The sequence below is a fragment of the Cucurbita pepo genome, chromosome 7, assembly GCF_057944985.1.
Source record: "Cucurbita pepo subsp. pepo isolate OVF chromosome 7, ASM5794498v1, whole genome shotgun sequence".
Classification (NCBI taxonomy): domain Eukaryota; kingdom Viridiplantae; phylum Streptophyta; class Magnoliopsida; order Cucurbitales; family Cucurbitaceae; genus Cucurbita; species Cucurbita pepo.
This window is the reverse complement of record NC_141804.1, coordinates 10,903,845-10,926,779: the sequence shown is the minus strand read 5'-3', so window position 1 is coordinate 10,926,779 and position 22,935 is coordinate 10,903,845. Positions and strand designations below refer to the sequence as shown.

Here is a 22,935-nt window from a genome sequence, read left to right as displayed (position 1 = left end):
CCTAGCCACCTACCTACTCGTACTTGTAGCCTGGTCATAGGTCGATCCTCTCTTCTCCACAAAACATGTTCTCGATCATCTCTTCTCTTGTTCATTATCATTTAAGATTCTATGTTTTGTACCACGACGACACAAGTAAAGTATAATAGAACGAAAGAAAAAAGGAACTGTATTGAGTTTTGTTTCCTAAGGAGTGACAAGAACGCTCGACGAGTTCAAATATTTAAGATTCGTACTACCCATGTTGTAAACAATTTAGGGTTATTAGATTTTGTGGAATGGTACATAAGTTTTTGTTCAACGTCTGAAAGTGGGGGGACTCGAGTCTCTAATTGTCGGTTTATATGTAGATTGACAAGTACATTTTCATGGCATCCCATGCAAAATGAACACAGATAATGATGAACAATAAAACACGAGCACTTGGGATGCATGTGCCCCTAAAAAACCATGAAGCCACCCATTAATAGTAAAGAAACGCTGCACAAAATTTTCTCCCGTAATACGAGTTACTACCCTTTTATCATTTACACGAATATTAATCAAGGATGGGTTGAAAACATATATTCTCGACCAAGTAACCATAAATTTGAATTTTTCACGGTACTTATTATTATTATTATTATTATTTTGAATCTCTCGAGACAAGGAAGCCAAATTATCTAATTTGTTCATGTAACACGATGAATTCAAGTTCTTACGCATGAAACATGTGTTCTACGTACTTCTCATCTCGGTTGTTTTTAATTAAAATTTTGAAAATTTTAATATAATTTAAGGTTATTTGTTTAATGATTTTGTTCTCGTTATTCTTCCTCGAAAATCAAAATAACATTAAAAAAATTTGGACTATCTTATAGACAATAAAAATAAAAATAAAAAACTTTTTTTTTTTTAATTATAAAAACATAATTTTTAAAAATTTAAATATATTTTTTAAAAATAATGGTAAGTAAAATTTTTTAGACTAAATATGTATTTTTTTTTTTATTAATTTTGATAATTAAAAAATTAAAAATTTATATTTATATTTATTAAAACCCCAATAATAATAATATATAAAAAAAAAAAGCAAATATGTATTTATTTTAGTGTTTTTTAAATTAAGGGAAAAAAAAAAACATCTCATTTGCCATAAAAAGACAGTTAACAGTAAAAACAGTTAAACGCTCACATGGCGAAAGAGAAGCCACTCCCTGGTTTGGGACTTTCAGAATCAAAAGCGTGGTTCTTTTTCTTCCTCCTATTTAATCCACCAAGACCCATCTCCCAAATTCATCCACGTACTCCCCTGTTTTCATCTCTTCAATTTCTTCTTCTCTCTCAAAGAATCTCCCCCAAATTCCTCAATTCCCCCAATCCCCGTTTCTTTTCTCATCATTTTCCATGGCGGGTAATGGCGTTTTTGCAGAGATTCTCCACGATGAAGTTTACAAATACTATTCCGAAGGTGAGTGGAAGAAATCCTCCTCCGGGAAGAGCGTCGCCATTATCAACCCCACTACGAGGAAGACGCAGTACAGAGTTCAAGGTATGACGATTAATCCCATTTCTCCATGGAATTCTGTTTCTTCTCAATGAATTATGAGATTATGTTGCTGAATGTGTGAGAAATTTGTTGAAATTAATGTTGTGGGGTGCTAGAAATGTTAGTGAATTCTGTTTGTTTAAAGGGTTATTCATGCCTATAAGGTGTTTGTTAAAATAGCTTGTAACCAAGAGGAGGTTAATCAAGTGATGGAAATAGCCAAAACTGCTCAGAAATCGTGGGCTAAGACTCCATTGTGGAAGAGAGCTGAGCTTCTTCATAAGGCAGCTGCAATTTTGAAAGAACATAAAGCACCCATTGCTGAGTGTTTGGTGAAGGAAATTGCAAAACCAGCTAAAGATGCAGTGACTGAGGTACTAATACTGAGTTACTGCTGTTCTTGTTGGATTGTTAGCTCTTGAAATGTGAAGTGATAATGGTTTGAATGATGTGAAGGTTGTGAGGTCTGGGGATCTTGTTTCATATTGTGCTGAAGAAGGTGTTAGGCTCTTGGGAGAAGGGAAGTTCTTGGTTTCTGATAGTTTTCCTGGAAATGAAAGGACCAAATATTGCCTTACTTCCAAGGTACATGTTCTGTTCTTCTTTGTTCTTATGGGACAAAACTACTTTTAGATTATAAAGCACAATTTCATGTTCCTAATCTGTTTTATGCTTCACTTTTGAACATGAAATATTCAGATCCCACTTGGTGTGATCTTAGCCATTCCTCCATTTAACTATCCTGTCAATCTGGCTGTCTCGAAAATTGCACCGGCTTTGATTGCTGGAAATTCGATCGTCCTCAAGCCTCCAACTCAGGTACTCTAATACTAAATTAGCTCATCATTGTCTCTTTAATACAATCTCCATTGATGAACAATGAATCAAATAACTCGACGCGCTTGGAACTGACTGTAAATTCCTTTTCTGTTTCGTTTAACTCGGTTCTGTCGAGTGGATCATGAATTCAGAATCAACTAAAACAGAACAGATATTAGCATCATGTAGAGACTGTGCAATTTGTTTGCCATCTGTATAATGCTCTTACCATAACTCAGGGTGCTGTTTCCGCTCTTCATATGGTGCATTGCTTCCATCTTGCTGGTTTTCCTAAAGGCCTTATTAGTTGTGTCACTGGTAAAGGTTCTGAGATTGGTGATTTCCTCACGATGCATCCTGGTGTAGACTGTATAAGGTAAACATATGATGATGATTTACAATTTCTCCCATTTGCATGACTCTATTTTTGTAACGGCCCAAGCCCACCGATAGCAGATATTGTTCTCTTTGAGCTTTTTCTTTCGGGTTTCCCCTCAAGGTTTTTAAAACATGTCTACTTGGAAGAGGTTTCCACGCCCTTATAAAGAATGCTTCGTTCTCTTCCCCAACCGACGTGGGATCTCACAGTCTTGTACTGCTTTTCTCTGTGCAGCTTTACTGGTGGAGATACTGGTATTGCGATTTCAAAGAAGGCAGGCATGATACCTCTTCAAATGGAACTGGGAGGCAAAGACGCCTGCATCGTTCTCGAGGATGCAGATCTCGATTTAGTCGCTGCAAATATCATAAAGGGAGGCTTTTCTTACAGGTGAGATTGTTAGGAATCACGAACCTTCACAATGATATGATATTGTCCACTTTGAGCATAAGCTCTCATGGCTTTGCTTATGGTTTCCCCAAAAGGCCTCATACCAATAGAAATGTATTCCTTACTTATAAACCCACGGTCAACCCCTTAATTAGTCGATGTGGGACTCCTCTCCCAACAATCATCAACAGAGATCAGACCCCACACGGGTAAAGAAGATAACGTGTTCTTTAACATGAATGAAAATCTAAACCGCTTGGCTGATTTGCTAGAAAGAGGATAACTTGTTCTTGTTCTTCATCCTTAGAACAGAGTAGGTTGTCTTTAGTGAAATGAACTTGATCTTCTTCCTACCAAAATCATAACCATATTGGAACATTTATATTTCAGGCATCAACTAAGTTCCTTAATACTTCTTTTCTTTTTGATGACAGTGGCCAAAGGTGCACCGCCGTCAAGGTTGTTTTGGTAATGGAGTCCGTAGCAGATGCTTTGGTTGAGAAAGTAAATGCCCGGGTGGCTAAACTAACCGTCGGTGCCCCGGAAGACGACTCAGACATTACTCCAGTCGTGACCGAGTCATCGGCAAATTTCATCGAAGGGTTGGTAATGGATGCAAAGGAAAAGGGAGCAACATTTTGCCAGGAGTACAGAAGAGAAGGCAACCTGATATGGCCCTTGTTGTTAGATAATATTAGACCTGATATGAGGATTGCATGGGAAGAACCCTTTGGACCAGTTTTACCAGTCATAAGGATCAGCTCCATTGAAGAAGGAATCCACCATTGCAATGCTAGCAACTTCGGACTTCAGGTATAAAAACAACTCTCCCTGTAACGGCCCAGATCCACCGCTAGCAAATATTGTCCTCTTTGGGCTTTCCCTCTTTCGAGCTTCCCCTCAAGGCTTTAAAACGCGTCTGCTAGGGGAAGGTTTCCACACCCTTATAAAGGATGGTTTGTTCTCCTCCCCAACCAACGTGGGACATTACAATCCACTCCCCTTCGAGGCCAGCGTCCTCGCTTGCACTCTTTCCTTCCTCCAATCGATGTCGGACCGCCCCCAAATCCATCCCCTTTGGGGCCAGTGTCCTTACTGGCACACCGCCTCGTGTCTACCCTCCTTCAAGGAACCACGAGAAGGCTGGCACATCGTCTGATGTCTAGCTCTGATACCATTTGTAACAGTCCAGATCCATTGCTAGCAGATATTGTCCTCTTGGGGCTTTCCCTTTCGGACTTCCCCTCAAGGCTTTAAAACGCGTCTGATAGGGGAAGGTTTCCACACCCTTATAAAGGGTGGTTTATTCTCCTTCCCAACCAATGTGGGACATCACACTCTCTCTCAGCCTAGTTGTTCCAAAACTTCGTCGTTTCGAAAACCGTGAAAAACGCATCTGTTAATTGTTCTTGTAGTGTGTTCTAACTAGAACTGTCAATCTGAGTACGAGTAACATGTTCAAAAACAGGGATGTGTGTTCACAAAAGACATCAACAAGGCGATATTGATAAGCGACGCAATGGAAACCGGGACAGTTCAAATCAACTCTGCGCCCGCTCGAGGACCCGATCATTTCCCATTCCAGGTATAGTTAATATCTACATCCCCACCATTACGTCGAAACGAATATCGCATTTACGAACCAGGGTATGTGGAACAGGGAATCAAGGACAGTGGAATTGGCTCTCAAGGAGTGACCAACAGCATCAACATGATGACCAAAGTGAAGACCACAGTGATCAACTTGCCAACGCCTTCCTACACCATGGGTTAGTTTGTTTGTTTGTTAGCTTTTAGGAGCCTGCTAGCTATCTCGCTATCTGCCTTAGCCTTAAGCTAAATAGTTCTTCCCTTCTCTTCCACTTTGTGTAATGAAATTAATAGCAAGTAGCTGAGTTGTATGCATGTTAATTATTGCCATTTGATTGGCTCCCTTGTGTGCTTGTTGTTAGGAACCAAGTCTGTTAGTATGAGAGCCATAGGGTCCAAATTGTGAGTGGATTTCAGAGTGTGGGCAGAAAACAGTGCTACAAATACGAAAAGCCCGAAGATGTTCACGTTCGTTCGTATCTTTAAAAGTGTCTAATAAGTCTCTAATCTTTTAATTTTGAGTCTAATAAATTCATGAACTTTCAATTTTGTATCTAATATATCTCTGGTAAATTCAATTTGTAAATTTGAATTTTATGTCTAGCGTACCCTTGAAGTTTCGATTTTGTATCTAATAGGTTCGTGAATTTAAAAAATTTTAGAAAACGAGGATGAAATTTATGGTTTTGAAAGTTCAATGACCATTGATTCAAATCTCAAAAGTTTAGAGGCTAAACGTGTGAGATCCCACATCGGTTGAAGAGGGGAACGAAATATTTCTTATAAGTTTAGGGGTTAAACCTGTGAGGTCCCACGTCGATTGGAGAAGGGAACGAAACATTTCTTGTAAATGGGTGGAAACCTCTCCTTAGTAGACGTGTTTTAAAACCGTGAGGCTAACAACGATATGTAATGGGCCAAAACGGTCAATGTCTGCTAGTAGTGGGCTTGGACTGTTGCAATGGTATTAGAGCTAGACATCAAGCGGTGTACCAACAAGGACGTTGGGCCCTAAGGGGGTGGATTATGAGGTCTTACATCGATTAGAGAAGGAACGAAACATTCCTTATAAAGGTGTGGAAGCTTCTCTCTAGTATACGCGTTCTAAAACTGTGAACCTAATGATAATACGTAATGGGCCAAAATAGACAATATCTGCTAGCGGTGAGCTTGGGTTGTTACAATGGTATCAAAGCCAGACAATGAGTGGTGTGCCAATGAAAACATTAGGGTCCAAGGAGATGGATTGTGAGGTCCCACATCGTTTAGAGAGAAGAACGAAGCTAAAGCAGTGAACCTGACGGTGATATGTAATGGACCAAAATTAGACAATATCTGCTAGCAGTGGGCTTGGGTTGTTACAATGGTATCAAAGCCAGACAACGAGCATTGTGTCAATGAGAAAGTTAGGGCCCAAGGGGATGGAAACGAAGCTAAAACATTGAACCTGACAGCGATGTATAATGGGCCAAAATAGACAATATTTTAAAATAAAAAATCATTTGTTTTTAAATTAATTTTTTCTACCCAATGAGATCTCTTGTTGAAATTCAAAAATTATTATTATTATTATTATTAATTTTGTATCCAATTTGGCCAACAACTCATTCCCATTTAATTTCATTATGATTTCTAAGATCTTAATCCAAATCAAATTCACTTTATTCGTATCCACTTTTGAAATTCATCGACCTATTTTGAAAATGGATATGTACGGTAAGAATTACACTACCAGCTCGGGTTTTACTTTTAGGGTTATTGAATTATGTCTTATTTCTCCACCGACACCAAATAATATTTATCGAAAATATTTAAAATTTTAAAATTTATTCAACGATGAACGATCGAAGAACATGAAAGCTGACAATAATGTCAGATATGGTACGTTCACTGTATCTTCTGTTTTTACTTATAAGTTAGATCGAAAAAAAAAAAATTGTTATCATATATTCCCACGACGTTTATTTTATTATACATTAATGATATGTCATTAAAAAAATTATGGCATCTTTTCCTCATTCGTTTCATTTAAAGTTAACTCTTAATTATATACGATAAGATATGATATTAAATGTCACATGTGAAATAAATCTTTTTCTTACTTTTAAAAAAATATATCCTTACGTACCGATATATTAAAGATGTTTATATGATTTGATGATCCGATTTATCTAACCCAAATCATTATTCAGTTCAATTTGTGGGTTGACATTTGTTTGGTCAGGTCAACCTAATCAACTCGAAAAATAAGGTTACAATTCAACCCAACCCAATCTACTCCACTTTTAAAAAGATTAAGAATATTTAATGTTTGTGATCGGTGCGATCAGTTGTGACTTAACATATATTGTCCATAAATATAATTTTTTGAAATAATTATAAAAAGAATTGTAAATTCTACTCAGGTTCCTCGGGTCACCAACTTAACCAACCCTAATATAACCTAATCTATGTGAGGGGACCCAACGTTCTCGTTGGCACGTCGCTCGGTGTCTAGCTCTGATACCATTTGTAAACAGATATGACAAAAAGAGAAACATATTTATTCAAATTTGATTTATTTCCTCGTATTAAATAATTCATTAAATTAAATTAAAGAGATTACAAATGTCTAAAGAATCCCAATTTTAAAATTAAAATTTTAAAATAATGTTCTATCTGTCTTGATTTTTTTTTTTTTTTTTTTTTTTTTGTCAATTTCAACCGTTCCGATTCCTAAGATTATAATAAAAGATCGTTTTAGATAATTCGGTCGCAGATACAGAAACAAATAATAAAAAAATAATAATAAAGTATATTTAAAATTTTAATTAATAATCACATACATGCATAATTAAATATTTTAATAAAATAATGTTTTTGTAAAAATGAAAATTTGTTAAATGGGAATTTCATAATTCAAATTTTAATTTAAATTTAAATTTTCTTTATTTTTGTTAATTAAATTTTATTTATTATTTGAAAATTTGACGCTCCTGAAGTTAGTTTACCAAATGGCCCCTCCGAGATTTGTGTTCAAATTAGCGGGAAAAAAAAACAATTAAATAAAAATAATGTAAAAGAAAAATGAAGTTCGTGGGGACTATTTTTAGGCTAAGTCTCTTTCACCTCCACTCGCTTCCTTGGGTATTTTTCACTCACGCGCTCAAAATTTATTTCATTAATTATTCTTATTATTGATATAAAATTTAGGATAATTATTATAATATAAACGTCCGCTAATAAAGATGTCCACGAGGTGGGCGTGGCCACGCAGGGCCAGATTGTCATCCAGTACAATATGGGTGAACTTCAGTCCGGTAGAGAAATTTTTTTGCACTAATCCAGAAGCTCGAGTTGTTTGAATTGGTAACCTAACTCAGCCTATCCAACCTTCTATTTTTGAGTTGGATCGGGTTGAGTTGTCGGGTTCAATTTGTTTTAATGTTTTTAAAAACTTTAAAACGACGATGACAACTGATATTGCAAAATCATGGCAGACAACTACGATTGGACAACTAGATAGAGGTGGGCAGACCGCAAACAACTACGACTGGACTGCTGCTTGCTGTTGTAAGTGAGTTTGGCTGTTTTAGAAACTGAAGGTAGCCGAAAAGAGATGACTAGAGTGCTGTAAAACGGACACAATAGCTGATAATAAGACAACCAGACTGATATATTATTAAATTATTGTTAAGATAAATAAATATTTATTAATACTTTAGCTTTTTATTAACAAAATTTCATAGATTTTTTTTTATTTTAAAAATTAAGAACTAAAAAAAATAACCATATTATATTATTTAGTTAAAATACATTATTTTTGGTAAATACATATGATAAGAGAAAGTGAACCTCACGCGCTTTTTTTTTTTTAATGACAAAATTGTCCATCATCTTCATTCTATAAAACCTCAGTAACTTCGTACTTTTAATGGCTCCTCTCTCCTCTGTTAATTTCTCGCCGGACTGATATGAGACTCACCAACTCCCTCCCCGACCGCCATAGCAACCGCCGCAACCGGCCGCCAGAGACCGATGCCTCTCAACTCCACCACCACCAAAACCACCTTCAAACCTCTCATCTCCATCCCTCTTCCTTCTCCTCCGACGATTTCCTCGACCAAATCCTCTCCTCCATCCCCCTTCCCTGGGAACTCCCTACCGGTCTTCCAAATCCCCACTCAAACCTCCCTCCTCAGCCACCGCAAATCTCGCGAAATTCCGACAATGCCGCTTTTCAGATCGGCGACACCACTCCAGCCGCCAAAATGGCCATGGCCATGCTTCACCAGCAGTTACTCACCACCGCGGCAGATTCCAGTCTCCTTACATTGCCTGGAAACGACGTCGTTGAAGTCGAAGGCTCTCCGTCCTTCAAATGCCCTAATCCGGTACTCAAAATCGATCTCTCAAATCCAATCGCTAATCATTCGATTCGAAAATAGGTTACGAAATACTCCCAAACCATTTCGATTCCTGTAAATTATTTGCGTAATCTTGCAGATTATCGTCGACGGCTCCGTCAACCCGTCGCTCTTCAACGAATTCACCGGATTCCTCAACGCCTCCGGCTCCAGCCATAGCCATAACCAGAATCAATCTCAGGCAATAAGTAGTTCGATTCGATCGTACACTTCTTCAAACTCATAACCTCGCTCTGCCCTAAAATTTCATTTCATCAATACACAGGGAAATTCAACTTCAACTTCACAGAAACAGAGCTTCGGAGCTCCAGTATCAGCCAATACTACACCTCCGGTGGGGACTGGTTCCGGCGGTGGTGCTAGCGCAGCGGCGCAGCCGCGACAGAGAGTCAGAGCTCGGCGAGGTCAAGCGACGGATCCTCACAGTATTGCGGAAAGAGTAATTAATTAAGTTTAATAAATTAATTAACGCTAATTAACTTCCTCTATTTATTTTAATTTTTTTTAATTATTTTGTAACAGTTACGGAGAGAGCGGATTGCAGAGAGAATGAAAGCTCTACAAGAACTGGTTCCCAACGCTAACAAGGTCTGTTTCGTCATTTTCTTTCTCTTACACGTGTCAACATCATGTTCGATTTGTTATTTATCCAACGGTTTTAATTCTGCCACGTTTTCTTTCTATTTTTATTTTATTTTTTAATACCTTGTATTCGGGGCCGGAGACCATACTCTTACATGGCGGGATTTGCAGCTTTAAATTTTATATACTTTTATTATTATTATTGACTAAGATATATTTGTTATTGAATTTCTAGATAAAATATTATAAGGGATCAAAATTTTAGAATAAGCTTTAATTACAAAATTTTAGATAAGAAAAGTAATGAGCTGTTGAATATGTTTTCTTTTTCAAGTTTGACATAGGATCTCGAACACTTTAAGAACATATACATATGTCTGCCGAATCTCGAACACTTCTTCTAAAACATATACATATGCCTTCTTGAGCTAGATTCGAGTTTGTTTTTTATCAATTTTATGCTGGATCGAACCATATTTGGTCTATTTCTCATTTTCTATTTCAAAATTTTAGTAATGATTTATAGAATGTGAGATCTCACCTTTGTTGGAGAGGAGAAAGAAAGCATTACTTACAAGGGTGTGGAAACCTTACTAGTAGACATGTTTTAAAGATGACGATAAGTAACGCGCCAAACCAGACAATATTTGTTGGCGGTAGGCTTGAATCGTTACAAATGGTATTAAAGTTAGACACCGGGCAGTGTGCTTGTGAGATCGCACATCGGTTGGAGAGGGGAACAAATCATTCCTTATAACGGTGTGGGACCCCAAGGGGATGGATTGTGAGATCTCACATCGGTTGGAGAGGAGAACGAAGCATTCCTTATAAGGGTGTTGGACCCCAGTGGGTGGATTGTGAGATCCCACATCGGTTGGAGAGGAGAACGAAGCATTCCTTATAAGGGTGTTGGACCCCAGTGGGTGGATTGTGAGATCCCACATTGGTTGGAGAGGAGAACGAAACATTCCTTATAACGGTGTTGGACCCCAGTGGGTGGATTGTGAGATCCCACATCAGTTGGAGAGGAGAACGAAACATTCCTTATAAGGGTGTTGGACCCCAGTGGGTGGATTGTGAGATCCCACATCGGTTGGAGAGGAGAACGAAGCATTCCTTATAAGGGTGTTGGACCCTAGTGGGTGGATTGTGAGATCCCACATCGGTTGGAGAGGAGAACGAAGCATTCCTTATAAGGGTGTTGGACCCCAGTGGGTGGATTGTGAGATCCCACATCGGTTGGAGAGGAGAACGAAGCATTCCTTATAAGGGTGTTGGACCCCAGTGAGTGGATTGTGAGATCCCACATCGGTTGGAGAGGAGAACGAAGCATTCCTTATAAGGGTGTTGGACCCCAGTGAGTGGATTGTGAGATCCCACATCGGTTGGAGAGGAGAACGAAGCATTCCTTATAAGGGTGTTGGACCCTAGTGAGTGGATTGTGAGATCCCACATCAGTTGGAGAGGAGAACGAAACATTCCTTATAAGGGTGTTGGACCCCGGTGGATTGTGAGATCCCACATCGATGGAGAGGAGAATGAAGCATTCCTTGTAAGGATGTAGAAACCTCTTTCTAACTGAGCGTTTTAAAACCGTGAGGCTGACGTCGATACGTAACGAGCCAAAACAGACAATATTAGTGGTGAGTTTGGGCTCTTACTAGAAAGATACATACATACTAATGTGTAGCTGAATAATGTTTAGGGACAATTAACCTCTATAAGGATTTGTCTATTTTAAACATAAGTGTGCTTATAATTTTTCCAAAACGTCTCATATCAATGGAGATAGTGTACCTCACTTATATATTCACTCTAATATTTGATGATACGAACAAAACCGTTGAACCGTTGAGCTATATTAATGCTAAGTTTGGCTGATTTTTGTTGCTTGAAATGGATTTTGGAATGACAGACAGACAAGGCGTCAATGCTGGATGAGATCATAGACTACGTAAAGTTCCTCCAGCTTCAAGTCAAAGTAATCTGCCTCACTACAGTTGAAGACAAACATAAATAGAATGAATTTTACTGATTTTCTTTGCTGTGTGTGTGGTTGTAGGTTCTGAGTATGAGCAGGCTGGGCGGCGCCACTGCCTCCTTGCCTTCCCAACCTGTCGCCGACATGTCCTCCCACTCTGAGGTACTACCAAATCTTTCACTTTTTCAACTAATTTCTTTGTCATGAAAAGGATATGATCCATTATATTTTTTGGATTTGGAATCATTACTAGTTTATGATTCGTATCATGGGATTTCATGATCATGTTTTGTTGCTTTGGAAGATTCATGATTTTACCCACCTTAGTTCATAATGGTGCCTAAGATTTCACAGAATATACCTATTTAATTTGGATTTAGATAATATTTGAGAAACTGAACGTTCTCTATTTATAGTTAAATAAATTATCGTGTTGAATGATGAAAGTCCCACGTCCCCTAGTTTAGGGGATGATTATGGATTTATAGTCAAGAAATACTCTCTCCATTAGAAGCTTTTTGGGTAAGCCCACAGCAAAGCCATAAGAGTTTATATTCAAAGTGGACAATATCATACCATTGTAGAGAGTCGTGTTCGTCTAAGAACAAGGATATGGAAAGAGTAATAAATAGAAAGATATCTATGTGTAATGGCACGTTTGATACATTTGTTAGTCAAATATGATATAATATGATATATAAGGTAAATATCAAATATGATATATATGTAAACTATAATTTAGTGCAAAGTATCTTTAACAATGTTTTCTCGCCTTTGTAGGGTGGGATGGACTGTAACCAGTCCAATGGAAACGGAGGAGCTGCCCGACAGGCGTTCGCTGGGGCTCCGGCAAGTAATGACACGATGACGGTGACGGAGCATCAGGTGGTGAAGTTAATGGAGAAGGACATGGGCTCCGCCATGCAGTACTTACAAGGCAAAGGCCTTTGTCTCATGCCCATCTCTCTAGCCACCGCTATCTCCACCGCCACATGTCACAGCCGCCCTGTTACAGCCTCTAGAGGCGGCGGAGATCGCCCCACCTCACCCAGCCTGTCGGCGTTGACCGTTCAGTCAACCGCCTTGGGTAACGGCACCGTCAAAGATAAGGCCTCTATTTCTCGGCCGTGAGATGACGGTGTTAACGAAATGCTAAAAAAAAGTAAAATTTTAAATTACAAATTTAGTCCCTATGTTTAAAAAAAAAAGTTAAAATTTAATTGGTATAATTTAAAATATTAAAAATAGTTTTTATGATTTTATAAAATTATTATAAATATTTATGAATTTTATTTTATCAAATCATAAATACAAAATAACTTTCAAAACTATCAAAACTCATTTTAATTTTTTCTAAAATATAGGGAAGAATTTTGTAATTTAATTACCAAAAAACTTACGTTATTTTCTCTCTCTCTTTTTTTTTTATTTTTTTTTATTTTTTATATTTCCTTTTCTTGAATGAAAATGATTGTCTTGGTCATCTTATAATTTAATTTAAAAAATTAATAAAATATTAAATAATAATGCCTTAGTTAAAAAACATTAAATAATTGTTTTATAAAGATTAAAAATTAGTTAATTAATTTAATAATATATATATATATATATATATATTTAAGCTTTTTTTTTTCCTCGTTATTGGGACGTTGACATTATTACATGATAATTTTATTAGAATTTTTTATTTTTTTTTATAGGACGAATAAATAATCAACTTTAAATTTTATTTTTAATAGCGATTGGAGACTAAATAAAAAAAAAGTTGAAAATCCAATAAATTTTAATAAAAATAAAGACAACGAAATAAAATCTAATTATAAGATGATCTTGTTCAAGTTTATTACAAGAGGAAAAAAGGGCTCGGGATGCAATTACAGAACGAAATAGAAAATATTCAAATACGTTCTGTCATGATCCTCTCTATGAATGCATAGCTCTCGCTCCTCCACCTATTTTTATATATAAATATATCGAGTAAACAACCTTGTAGGCTGTTATCATATATGTGACCTAACATAGAATTTATGATTGGATGAATTATTTTGTAAAATTTTGAATGTGTTGTCATTCTTTAGTTGTTATTAAATGGAGTAGGTGAGTCTTTCCTAACAAATTTCAAAATTCAACCTTTGGAAGAGATAAGAATTGAAATGTACTACACATTATATTTATTGTAACATATGATAATATTTGTGACAACACTTTTATAGCAAAGTTAATAATAAAAAGAACATTAAATACTCACTCACCCGATGTATTAATATTTTCTCCTCTATAAATACTCGTTATGCTCACAGTGGACAATATCATACCACTGTGGAGAGTCGTGTTCATCTAACATGGTTTCAGAGTCATGCCCTAAAGACTCCAAAAAGAAAAAGAAGTCAAGCCTCCTCGAAGGCAGTAAAAAATGGCTAAGACTCCAAAGGAGTCGAGCCTCGATTAAGGGAAGGTGTACTTTGTTCGAGGAAAGGTGTTGGATGAAAGTGTCCCACATTGGTTAATTTAGATGTATGCTCTGTTTACTGCAACAAAAAGAATTGAAAAGCATAGTGTTCAAGATTCTTAGTACAAAGAAACTCTTCCCTCAAGTTGTTCTTCCTACTTCATTTATTTGTTTCGATATATTTCGATCGTAGGTCAAAATTAATATATTGTGGGTTATCATCGTAGCGTTAGGATTCTTCGTGTATGAATTGGTGACGGCCACAAATGTGAGTATCATGGCAGTCAAGATTGTGTTGCGCACAACCAGCTGTGAGACTGCGACCTTTGGAAACACCTACATAGTAAACGAGTTGGGATTTGTAGCATCGAGTTGAATTAGGGTTCGTTCCGAAAGGATTCGTAATCGCATAAATTATGTAGAGGTATCATTATGTTTGGATTTGGATCGATGACGTTGGAGTTGAGATTGACAAATCAACAAGCTATTAGGTTAGATAGTTTGAGGCCAAGGAGGACCACGAGAGAGGGGACTACTTGCTACTCTCAATTTCCAAATTATTTGGTTCATTTACTCTAAATGGTCCAAGACCCTTTTCGGTCCGTTTTTGCAAACACGAAATATCCATTTATTTATTATCGTTTCTTAATGAACGAGAACGAGTTGTTTTCTGAAACGCATTTAAAAAAAAGGAACCCGTACAAGTGAAATGTTTTTCTCTAACACTATATGAGCTTACAGCTTGCATGTTCTTGTTTTTCCGCTTTAATGATGACATTATTGTGTGTAACTGGTAACGAAACTTAGACGGTCTAGATTTTTCGAAAGTTGAGTTATTACAGATGGATAGAGTTCCACAACTTGTCCTCCGATGTACTATTTATCTCTCTCTCCCACTGAAAGGATCAGAACAACAACACAACTAAGAAATCGTTCGATGTAATAAAAAAAAAGTTACATAATTCATTTCAAGACAAGACATGACATGACATGACATGACGGATACGTTTACCTCGAACTAACATCCAACAATTATTAAAAACGGCGACCGCCACCTTCCTTTCGTTTTTGTTTCATACATCATCATAAATGAGTGAGCTTGAGTGTGTTTATATACCTTCTTAGCTCAAAAAGAAAGGGACACAAACTTAGGGTTTTGTTGATTGAAAGGAAGAACAATGAAGAAACCCTAATATCAACAAAGAAGATGAGAGAATTGAAAGAGCTGACAGAAGAGAGTGAGCACACGCTTCGAGCAATTGTATGAAAAAAGTTCATACCTTTACTAGTGTGTGTTCATGTCTCTTTCCGTCAGCCTTCTCTTCTCATTCTCTCTAGATGTCAGATCCTACATCGATTGGAGGGAAACGAGGTATTGTTTGTAAGGTGTGGAAATCTCTTCTTAGCAGACGCGTTTTGAAATTGTGATGTTGATGGCGATACGTAATGGGCTAAAGCGGACAATATTTGCTAGCGGTGGGCTTGGATTATTACAAATGGTATTAGAGTCAGACACTAAACGGTGTGCCAGCGAGGACGCTGGGCACCAAAGGGGGGGTGGATTGTGAGATCCTACATCGGTTGGGGAGGAGAACGAAACATTCTTTATAAGGGTGTGGAAACCTCTCTCTAACAGACGCGTTTTAAAATCATGAGGTTAACGGCAATATGTAACCGACCAAAGCGGACAGTATCTGCTAGCGGTGGGCTTGGATTATTACAAATGGTATCAGAGTCAAGACACTGAACGGTGTGCCAGCGAGGACACTGGGCACCGAAGGGGGGGGTGGATTGTGAGATCCTACATCGGTTGGGGAGGAGAACGAAGCATTCTTTATAAGGGTGTGGAAACCTCTCCCTAAGAGACGCGTTTTAAAATCATGAGGTTAACGACAATACGTAACTGGCCAAAGCGGACAGTATCTGCTAGCGGTGGACTTGGGCTGTTACAAATGGTATCATAACCAAACGTCGAACAGTGTGCTAGCGAGGACGGTAGACATCGAAGCGGGGTGAATTGTGAGATCCTATATTAGGTTAGATTCATTTGTTATATGTTCTTGGTTTGTTCAAGTTTTTTTGTTGAAGGATTTGGAGCTGTTGGATTGCTATTTAGAAGGAAAGATTTGCACATGGTGCTCTTCCTAAATCAGGAAGGTATGTTGTACTTTTTTGCAATCTTGTTCTCGGCTTCGGGTTCGGTCCTTTAGACAAAGCTCTTAGATGGTTTCTTTATAGTTCACGAGTTCGTGGTTGGCTGACTCTTGCTTGTTTGGTTGCAGTTCATGCCCACTCGTCATGAACCCTACCTATAGTAGGCTTAGTAGGGCTCGAACCTACAATATGACCATTATGAGTGTTACGTTTCAACCAATAAGACTGTAAGTGGGTAGTAGGCCGTGTAGAATTCAAGTATTGGTTCGATGGATATTTTCATTTGAGTGTTTTTTAGTTGAATTTTATCTTATTTATTAGTTGATTTGTATTCTAAATTTTAGCTTGTTTATGATATCTACCACTACTCGTTAACTCTCTTTTATTCTTTCGGAAGGAAATAGCATCATGGTTACTAAAAACGAGATGATTATCACTATAAGAATTTCGAGTTTTCATGACACCATAAAGCATGAGTGATAACTCTGTAAAAGTAGAGTCATATCAAGTCTTTTTGTATTTAATATGACACTCTTATTCACTATTTTCTCATTATTTACCCCATTTATACTTCTTAGCGAGCATGAAATCGTTTATTGCGGTCCAACATGAAAAAAAATATGGTTTTGCATAAATCGATCTTAACTGTACATTTAATTGAGTTATGTCGTAAAATTTCAGACATTTATGTTGAACCGGAGTAGCAAATCTAGAAATAAATGGGGGATGACATGGAAATTTTAAATCCACATCAGCTGTCCAGGTGGGTCATGATTACCGAATTAGTAACATTCTATGTGGACAACTTATTCATTTCCAGCCCTAAAGGGGAACCCATGCTCAATATAAGAGGAAAAAGAAAGACCAAGAGTAGGAGAGCCACACTTTGAGAAAAAAAATCGAATTACACAGTAACAGCAGCCTTTGCTACAGTGAACTGTTGTGAAGCCAGAGAAGAAGAAGAAAACCCTAATCCAGCAGCGGTTGACAGCAGAAGGAAAAGGAGACCAACAAAGATTGATTAGGGCAAAGAGGTGGACGTGAGAGCCCAAGAGAAGGGAACTTCCATTGAGGAACGGCAACAAACCGGGATAACTCTCTATTTCCTTATTCCATCAATTTTAGATGATGAAGATGCGGATTCCTTTGTTTAATTCAGTTTGTATGGAGAGCTAAACTTAATAGGGGAGACGAGAGAGTTTTATATAATTTAAGTATGTTGACGGTATGATTTTAGTTTATTAAAGAGTTGTTGTTAATGATTTACATGTATGTTTAATTAGCTACTTTATATACATAGTTGTTCTCTTATTCGGGAGAGAGAGTGAGCAATGAAATCCTCTTTAATACTCTAGTTCCACGTCAAGGAGACTTGAAATATAACAGAAGGGTTAGGAATAATTCTCCCCCTATAGCCTTGTTAGTTAATAGAAATTACAACGATTATGAAAATAATATCATTCATGACCCTCGGAAGTAGGCTTGAGAATCTATTAAAAGGAACTAAAATATACCACAAAACTCAACAACTTATGTATTTAATCTCTCTCATCCGAAACTTCCTCATTATAGTTGATTTTCTCATTATTTTCTGTTTTTCAACAGCAGTGTCACCCTATTTTAGTTTTGTTTAAATAGTTAAAATCTCCGACACTCATTTGAATATTACCCAAAAACTCCAGCGATAAAATTAACCAAAAAGATAGGTTTCATGTGGAATCAATAATTTACTTATTACTTGCTACTTGTGATAGTGTATACTTGCACTTATTCTTGTGAATTTTACATCATTTTATTATATACATCCACAAGCGATCAATCAGTAAAAGTAAAAAAAAAAAAATGGGTTGAGAAGGGTTCTCCCGAGACAAAAAGAAGTGATTGAAAAGGGTCGTCAAAAGAATCTCGTTGGGAGTTTGTTGGCATAGGTAGAGTCGATTGCAGTGTTGTTGGGAGATTGTTTCTTTTGACGAGTGGTTGAAATTGAAACCAATAAAGTAGAAAGTCATAGAGCTAATAGCTAAAGCGATGAACCAGATACCTACTACTAGCCAAGCAGCTAAGAAGAAATAAAGAGAACGAGAGTGGTTACATGAACAGCTATGGTATTATAAGTTTCTTCCTGTTGACAGAATGCAATCTTCACGAGGAGATTCATCTGCTCATTTTGTATGGTTTCTCTAATCAAACTAGAAGGTTTCAAAGAACGAGATTGCTAGACTGTTTCATTCGAACGAGATATATCATCGAATCAAATCGAACACATTTGACCATAGAAATGAATGGCTTTGGAATAGTCAAGATCGAGATATCCATGGATGAAAGTGTTGATATCTTTGCAGAAATGGTCCACATCTCCAAGCTGAGAAGAGAGTTAGGTGTGTGGGGCTAAAAACTTACTTGAAGTCCTTTATTGTTCATGGGTTATTGTGCCTTTTATTGCTTTGAATGATCCTTATAGATTCTTATCAAATTAAACGGATGTTTTTTATAATATCAACTCAAACAAAGCTGATAACATTGCTTATAACGAGCCTTCGTTATACTTCAAGGGATGCTTCTCAGGGTTCTCACAATCCACTCCCCTTAAGGCCAACGTCCTCGCAGGTCTACTAGGGAGAGGTTTCTACACTTTAAAAGGAATACTTCGTTTCCGTCGTCAGCACACCGTTTGATGCCTGGCTCTGATACCCTTTGTAACAACTCAAGCAAGCCTATGGGGGCCAGCATCCTCGCTGGTACACTCTCACAATCCAACCTAGGAGCCAGCGTCCTCAATGGCACACCATATGATGTCTAGCTCTCTTCAATGGCACATGCCAGCGTCCTCAATGGCACACCATATGATGTCTAGCTCTCTTCAATGGCACATCATTTGATGTCTACCTCTGATACCTTTTGTAACAACCCAAGCACGCCTATGGGGGTTAACGCTAGCATAATCTCACAATCCAACCTCTAGGGTTCAGTGTCCTCACCGACGCTGGCATACTCTCACAATCCAACCTCTAGGGTGGGGTTAACGCTAGCATACTCTCACAATCCAACCTCTAGGGTTCAGTGTCCTCACCGACGCTGGCATACTCTCACAATCCAACCTCTAGGGTTCAGTGTCCTCACCGACGCTGGCATACTCTCACAATCCAACCTCTAGGGTCAGTGTCCTCACCGGCATACCGCATGTCTGCTCTAATACCCTTTGTAACAACCCAAGCAAGCCCACTACTAGTAGATATATATCCTTTGTAACAACCCAAGCAAGTCCACTCCATTACGTATCGTCGTCAAACAAGTTTGTGTACTGAATTTTTTAAAATACTTAGGATACTCACTTGCTTCTTATTTTTTAAAATACTTAGGATACTCACTTGCTTCTTATAACAAAAGATATCAAAGACTCGAGCACACAAAGATATTATGGTGACTCAAATAAAGGGAGAGAGATTCGTAGATGGACGAAAAGGAAAGCTAAGTTCATGATTCATCCCCTTGGAGATTTTAGAAGAAATCGACTCTATAACTTATCGTTTAGCTTCGTCACCCACTCTCTATATAGTTCAGAGTTGGATGCATAAGTGTCAAATGTAATTGATTCTTTCAAGGGACAATGCACAAGTTCAGAAAAAGAAACTCACACAAATTCTTTCAAGGGACCGAAAGATCAAGCTTAACAAGAAAATAAGGGTTGTCATGATCCAGAAATAAACAAACACCAAACACAAATCCCCACATCAAATGAAACAAAAAGCCAACGATGATCATAACATTCATCACAATCATCAAAAGCATAAATTAACAAAATCATTCCATTTCACAAAACCATCGTACCAATAATAATTATTTCATTAGATAATCCAATCACACTCTCATGAATCCTTCCATTTCCAATCTGATAATAATCAGGTTCTTCAAGCTGGGGTCGAATTCTCAGTCGGAGATGTCCAAACAATGTCCTTCAACGCCGGCCGGAGCTCCTTCCTACAGAACTGGTTGTACTCCAGAGTATCTCCGTTGTCCTTCTTTACCTCCACCACCACAAACGACGGCGTCAAGGCGAAGATATCCGCCGCAATTGCAAGTTTCCCCTTCCTCCCCTTTTCTTGCCCCTGCAATCGAACCCATGATTCGCTCTTCTTCACATCGAACTTCACCGCCTTTGCTACTTCCTCAAGCTTCGATATCACACTGCTCGCCGGCGATGATGTCGCGAATCTCATCTCCTCTTTGTCCTCCCTCTTCTTCTCCTCGAACAACGGGGACAGATCGAACCCTTCCGATAGGGAAATTATGTGGAACGCGTTTAATGTCTCCGCTGGTTGCTTCGATTTCGTGAAATTTTCCTCGATTCGTTCTTGTTCTTCCTTCGTAATTATAGCCTTCGGTACCGATTTCTTGAACCATGACGATGATGTGATCTTCGTGATCCCGATTCTGGTCACTGGATTCGGGTCGAGAAGCTTCGTGACGAGACGTCGGGCTTCGGATGAGAACCACGGCGGACATTTGAAGTCGCCTCTGTATATTTTCTTGTACATCGCCACCATATTGTCGTCCTGAAATGGAAGGTATCCAGCGAGAAGAACGTAGAGGATCACTCCACAAGACCACAGATCCGCCTTAGCGCCGTCATATCCCTGCTTCCCGATGACCTCCGGCGCGACGTATGCTGGAGTTCCGCATGTAGTGTGCAATAATCCGTCCTGCTTCAAGTGCTCCGAGAAGGCGGTGAGGCCGAAATCAGTGACCTTAAGGTTACCGTCTTCGTCGAGGAGGAGATTCTCCGGTTTCAAATCGCGATGGTAAACACCACGGCTATGGCAGAAATCAATCGCAGAGATCAATTGCTGAAAGTAAACCCTAGCCACATCCTCTCGCAACCGACCTTTCGCAATTTTGGTAAACAGTTCACCGCCTCTCACAAACTCCATCGCAAAGTAGATCTTCGATTTACTCGCCATCACCTCATGAAGCTCAACAATATTCGGATGCTTCACCATTTTCATCACAGAGATCTCTCTCTTGATCTGCTCCGTCATGCCGACTCTGATGATCTTCTCCTTACCAACCACTTTCATCGCAACAGTCTTCCCCGTTCGCAGATTCCGAGCATGGTAAACCTTTGCAAAAGTCCCGTGCCCTAAAAGACGGCCTAATTCGTACTTCCCGTCGAGTAAACTCGAGTAGCCACCATCTCTGCCTTTATCCGCCATATCCGCCGCCGGATTCGAGATCACTTAACTCCTTCTTTATTTAGATACAGATTAAGCTGAAGTAAAAGAGGAAAAAGAGGGAGGAGAAAGAGAAAGAGAGGAAACAGATCACCCGTCCTCGACGTGTTTCCGGTGACAATTTCTGCCGCCGACGATGAAGATTTTGAATCTCCCGATCAACTCAGACTGAATCAACGAAGCTAATCTCATCTTTCCGCATTCCCTTGCAGAGTTCTGAAACCCTACAATTTCCGACTGACGATCTACCGATAACTATTTTCTCTCTGTTTCTTCAGGCCTTTCTCTTCTTCTTCTCTCTTCTAACATTGAGGCCGCCTCATCGCTTAAATAGTGGGTTTTGGATATGAAATTACTTTTATACCCCCATGACGTTGCCTTCTTTATCGCTTCCGCTTCCTTAGAAAAGGGGATTCAATTGTATATTCTCGTCCAATAAAAATATATTAAATATTTAATTGAATGCTAAATTACTTTCCTTTATTTATTTATTTTTAATTTGAATTTGTAATAAATTAAGGAATTTGAATATAGAAGTAAAATATTTTTTATTTTTTAAGGCAATATTTTTGTCTTTTTTTAACGCAAAATGAGCTAAAATTTAAATTTTTAAAAAAAAATCAACAATAATTTTATATTAAATAGAATAAAAAAAATCAACAATAAAAAAGATAAATATAAAAAAGCTTTTAACTACGTGTACTTCTTATCGATATATTCCATTAAAAAAATTAAAAAAAAAATAACTAAAATCGAAACGACGTCGTTTGTCATCTGATTTCCTCGAAACCGCCAAGAGCCAGCCCACCAAACTAGAAAAATAGGAAATTACGATTCTACCCCGGTATACAAAATGAACAGATTCTTGTGCCTTTTCGTGAAGGGGTAAAGTTGTAAAAGCGCTAAAAGTTCATTTGATTAGCTGTGCTGTCTGAGAATATGTGTTCCGTTGATTCATAACTTTCAGGGGCCCACTGGTCCCAACCTAACCTAACTCTGGACTGCCACGTGTCACGGCAAATAATATGTGATGGGACGGATGTGATAAGATTAGAACGAGGTGGCATGTGCAACAGAAATTATTCAAAAAAAATTTAATATATAATTTAAATCACTTTTTTTTTATTTATTTTTTATTATTGTAATTAATTAATTATTTATACTTTCTATTATTTAATTAAATTATTCAGACACATCAACTTTTAATTAAACATTCGATATATTTTTTATTTTTTTATAAAAATAATAAACAAAAATAATGGAATTAAATTAGGGTGGAAAAAAACATATGGCAAAAATTGGAGGGAAGTCTAAGCACGACGTGGCGGCCACCCGTCAGCAACTGAATGTCGGAACTAGCGGCGGCGGCGGCGGCGGCCATTCTTAAATTCCACAACTTAGTCAAATTCAAAAAATATAGCCTCTTCCG

At 37.9% G+C, this 22,935-nt stretch overlaps 2 protein-coding genes, 1 long non-coding RNA gene and 1 pseudogene across 3 annotated transcripts; 3 read left to right on the top strand and 1 right to left on the bottom strand.

Moving 5' to 3' along the window:
• Nucleotides 1–1,244: 1,244 nt before the first annotated feature.
• Nucleotides 1,245–5,257, top strand: ALDH11A3 (aldehyde dehydrogenase 11A3). Its single transcript, XM_023682691.2, has 9 exons — nucleotides 1,245–1,531; nucleotides 1,709–1,902; nucleotides 1,985–2,113; nucleotides 2,228–2,347; nucleotides 2,587–2,723; nucleotides 2,961–3,116; nucleotides 3,551–3,929; nucleotides 4,585–4,701; nucleotides 4,777–5,257. Exons 1-9 carry the CDS (start codon nucleotides 1,387–1,389, stop codon nucleotides 4,888–4,890), a joined length of 1,491 nt encoding a protein of 496 aa, XP_023538459.2. The 5' UTR covers nucleotides 1,245–1,386; the 3' UTR covers nucleotides 4,891–5,257.
• Nucleotides 5,258–8,613: 3,356 nt separating this feature from the next.
• LOC111799044 (bHLH transcription factor RHL1) lies at nucleotides 8,614–13,078 on the top strand. Its single transcript, XM_023682431.2, has 7 exons — nucleotides 8,614–9,079; nucleotides 9,192–9,293; nucleotides 9,378–9,551; nucleotides 9,635–9,700; nucleotides 11,610–11,675; nucleotides 11,757–11,837; nucleotides 12,456–13,078. The coding sequence occupies exons 1-7, from the start codon at nucleotides 8,660–8,662 to the stop codon at nucleotides 12,804–12,806; spliced, it is 1,260 nt and encodes a 419-aa protein (XP_023538199.1). The 5' UTR covers nucleotides 8,614–8,659; the 3' UTR covers nucleotides 12,807–13,078.
• Nucleotides 13,079–15,285: 2,207 nt separating this feature from the next.
• LOC111799191 (uncharacterized) lies at nucleotides 15,286–17,050 on the top strand. Its single transcript, XR_002815783.2, has 3 exons — nucleotides 15,286–16,281; nucleotides 16,407–16,505; nucleotides 16,960–17,050. It is a non-coding gene; the product is annotated as an uncharacterized LOC111799191 (long non-coding RNA).
• A 2,964-nt stretch (nucleotides 17,051–20,014) lies between these two features.
• On the bottom strand, nucleotides 20,015–21,820 carry LOC111798658 (CBL-interacting serine/threonine-protein kinase 6 pseudogene; annotated as a pseudogene).
• Between the last annotated feature and the right edge of the window lie 1,115 nt (nucleotides 21,821–22,935).

Bases quoted from the DNA above. Each gene is read 5' to 3' on its own strand.
- ALDH11A3 (XM_023682691.2), top strand. From the start codon at position 1,387: ATGGCGGGTAATGGCGTTTTTGCAGAGATTCTCCACGATGAAGTTTAC. The intron at 1,903-1,984 runs GTACTAATACTG...AATGATGTGAAG, and splicing joins CTAAAGATGCAGTGACTGAG to GTTGTGAGGTCTGGGGATCT. The intron at 2,114-2,227 runs GTACATGTTCTG...TGAAATATTCAG, and splicing joins AATATTGCCTTACTTCCAAG to ATCCCACTTGGTGTGATCTT.
- LOC111799044 (XM_023682431.2), top strand. From the start codon at position 8,660: ATGAGACTCACCAACTCCCTCCCCGACCGCCATAGCAACCGCCGCAAC. The intron at 9,080-9,191 runs GTACTCAAAATC...GTAATCTTGCAG, and splicing joins CCTTCAAATGCCCTAATCCG to ATTATCGTCGACGGCTCCGT. The intron at 9,701-11,609 runs GTCTGTTTCGTC...TTGGAATGACAG, and splicing joins TGGTTCCCAACGCTAACAAG to ACAGACAAGGCGTCAATGCT.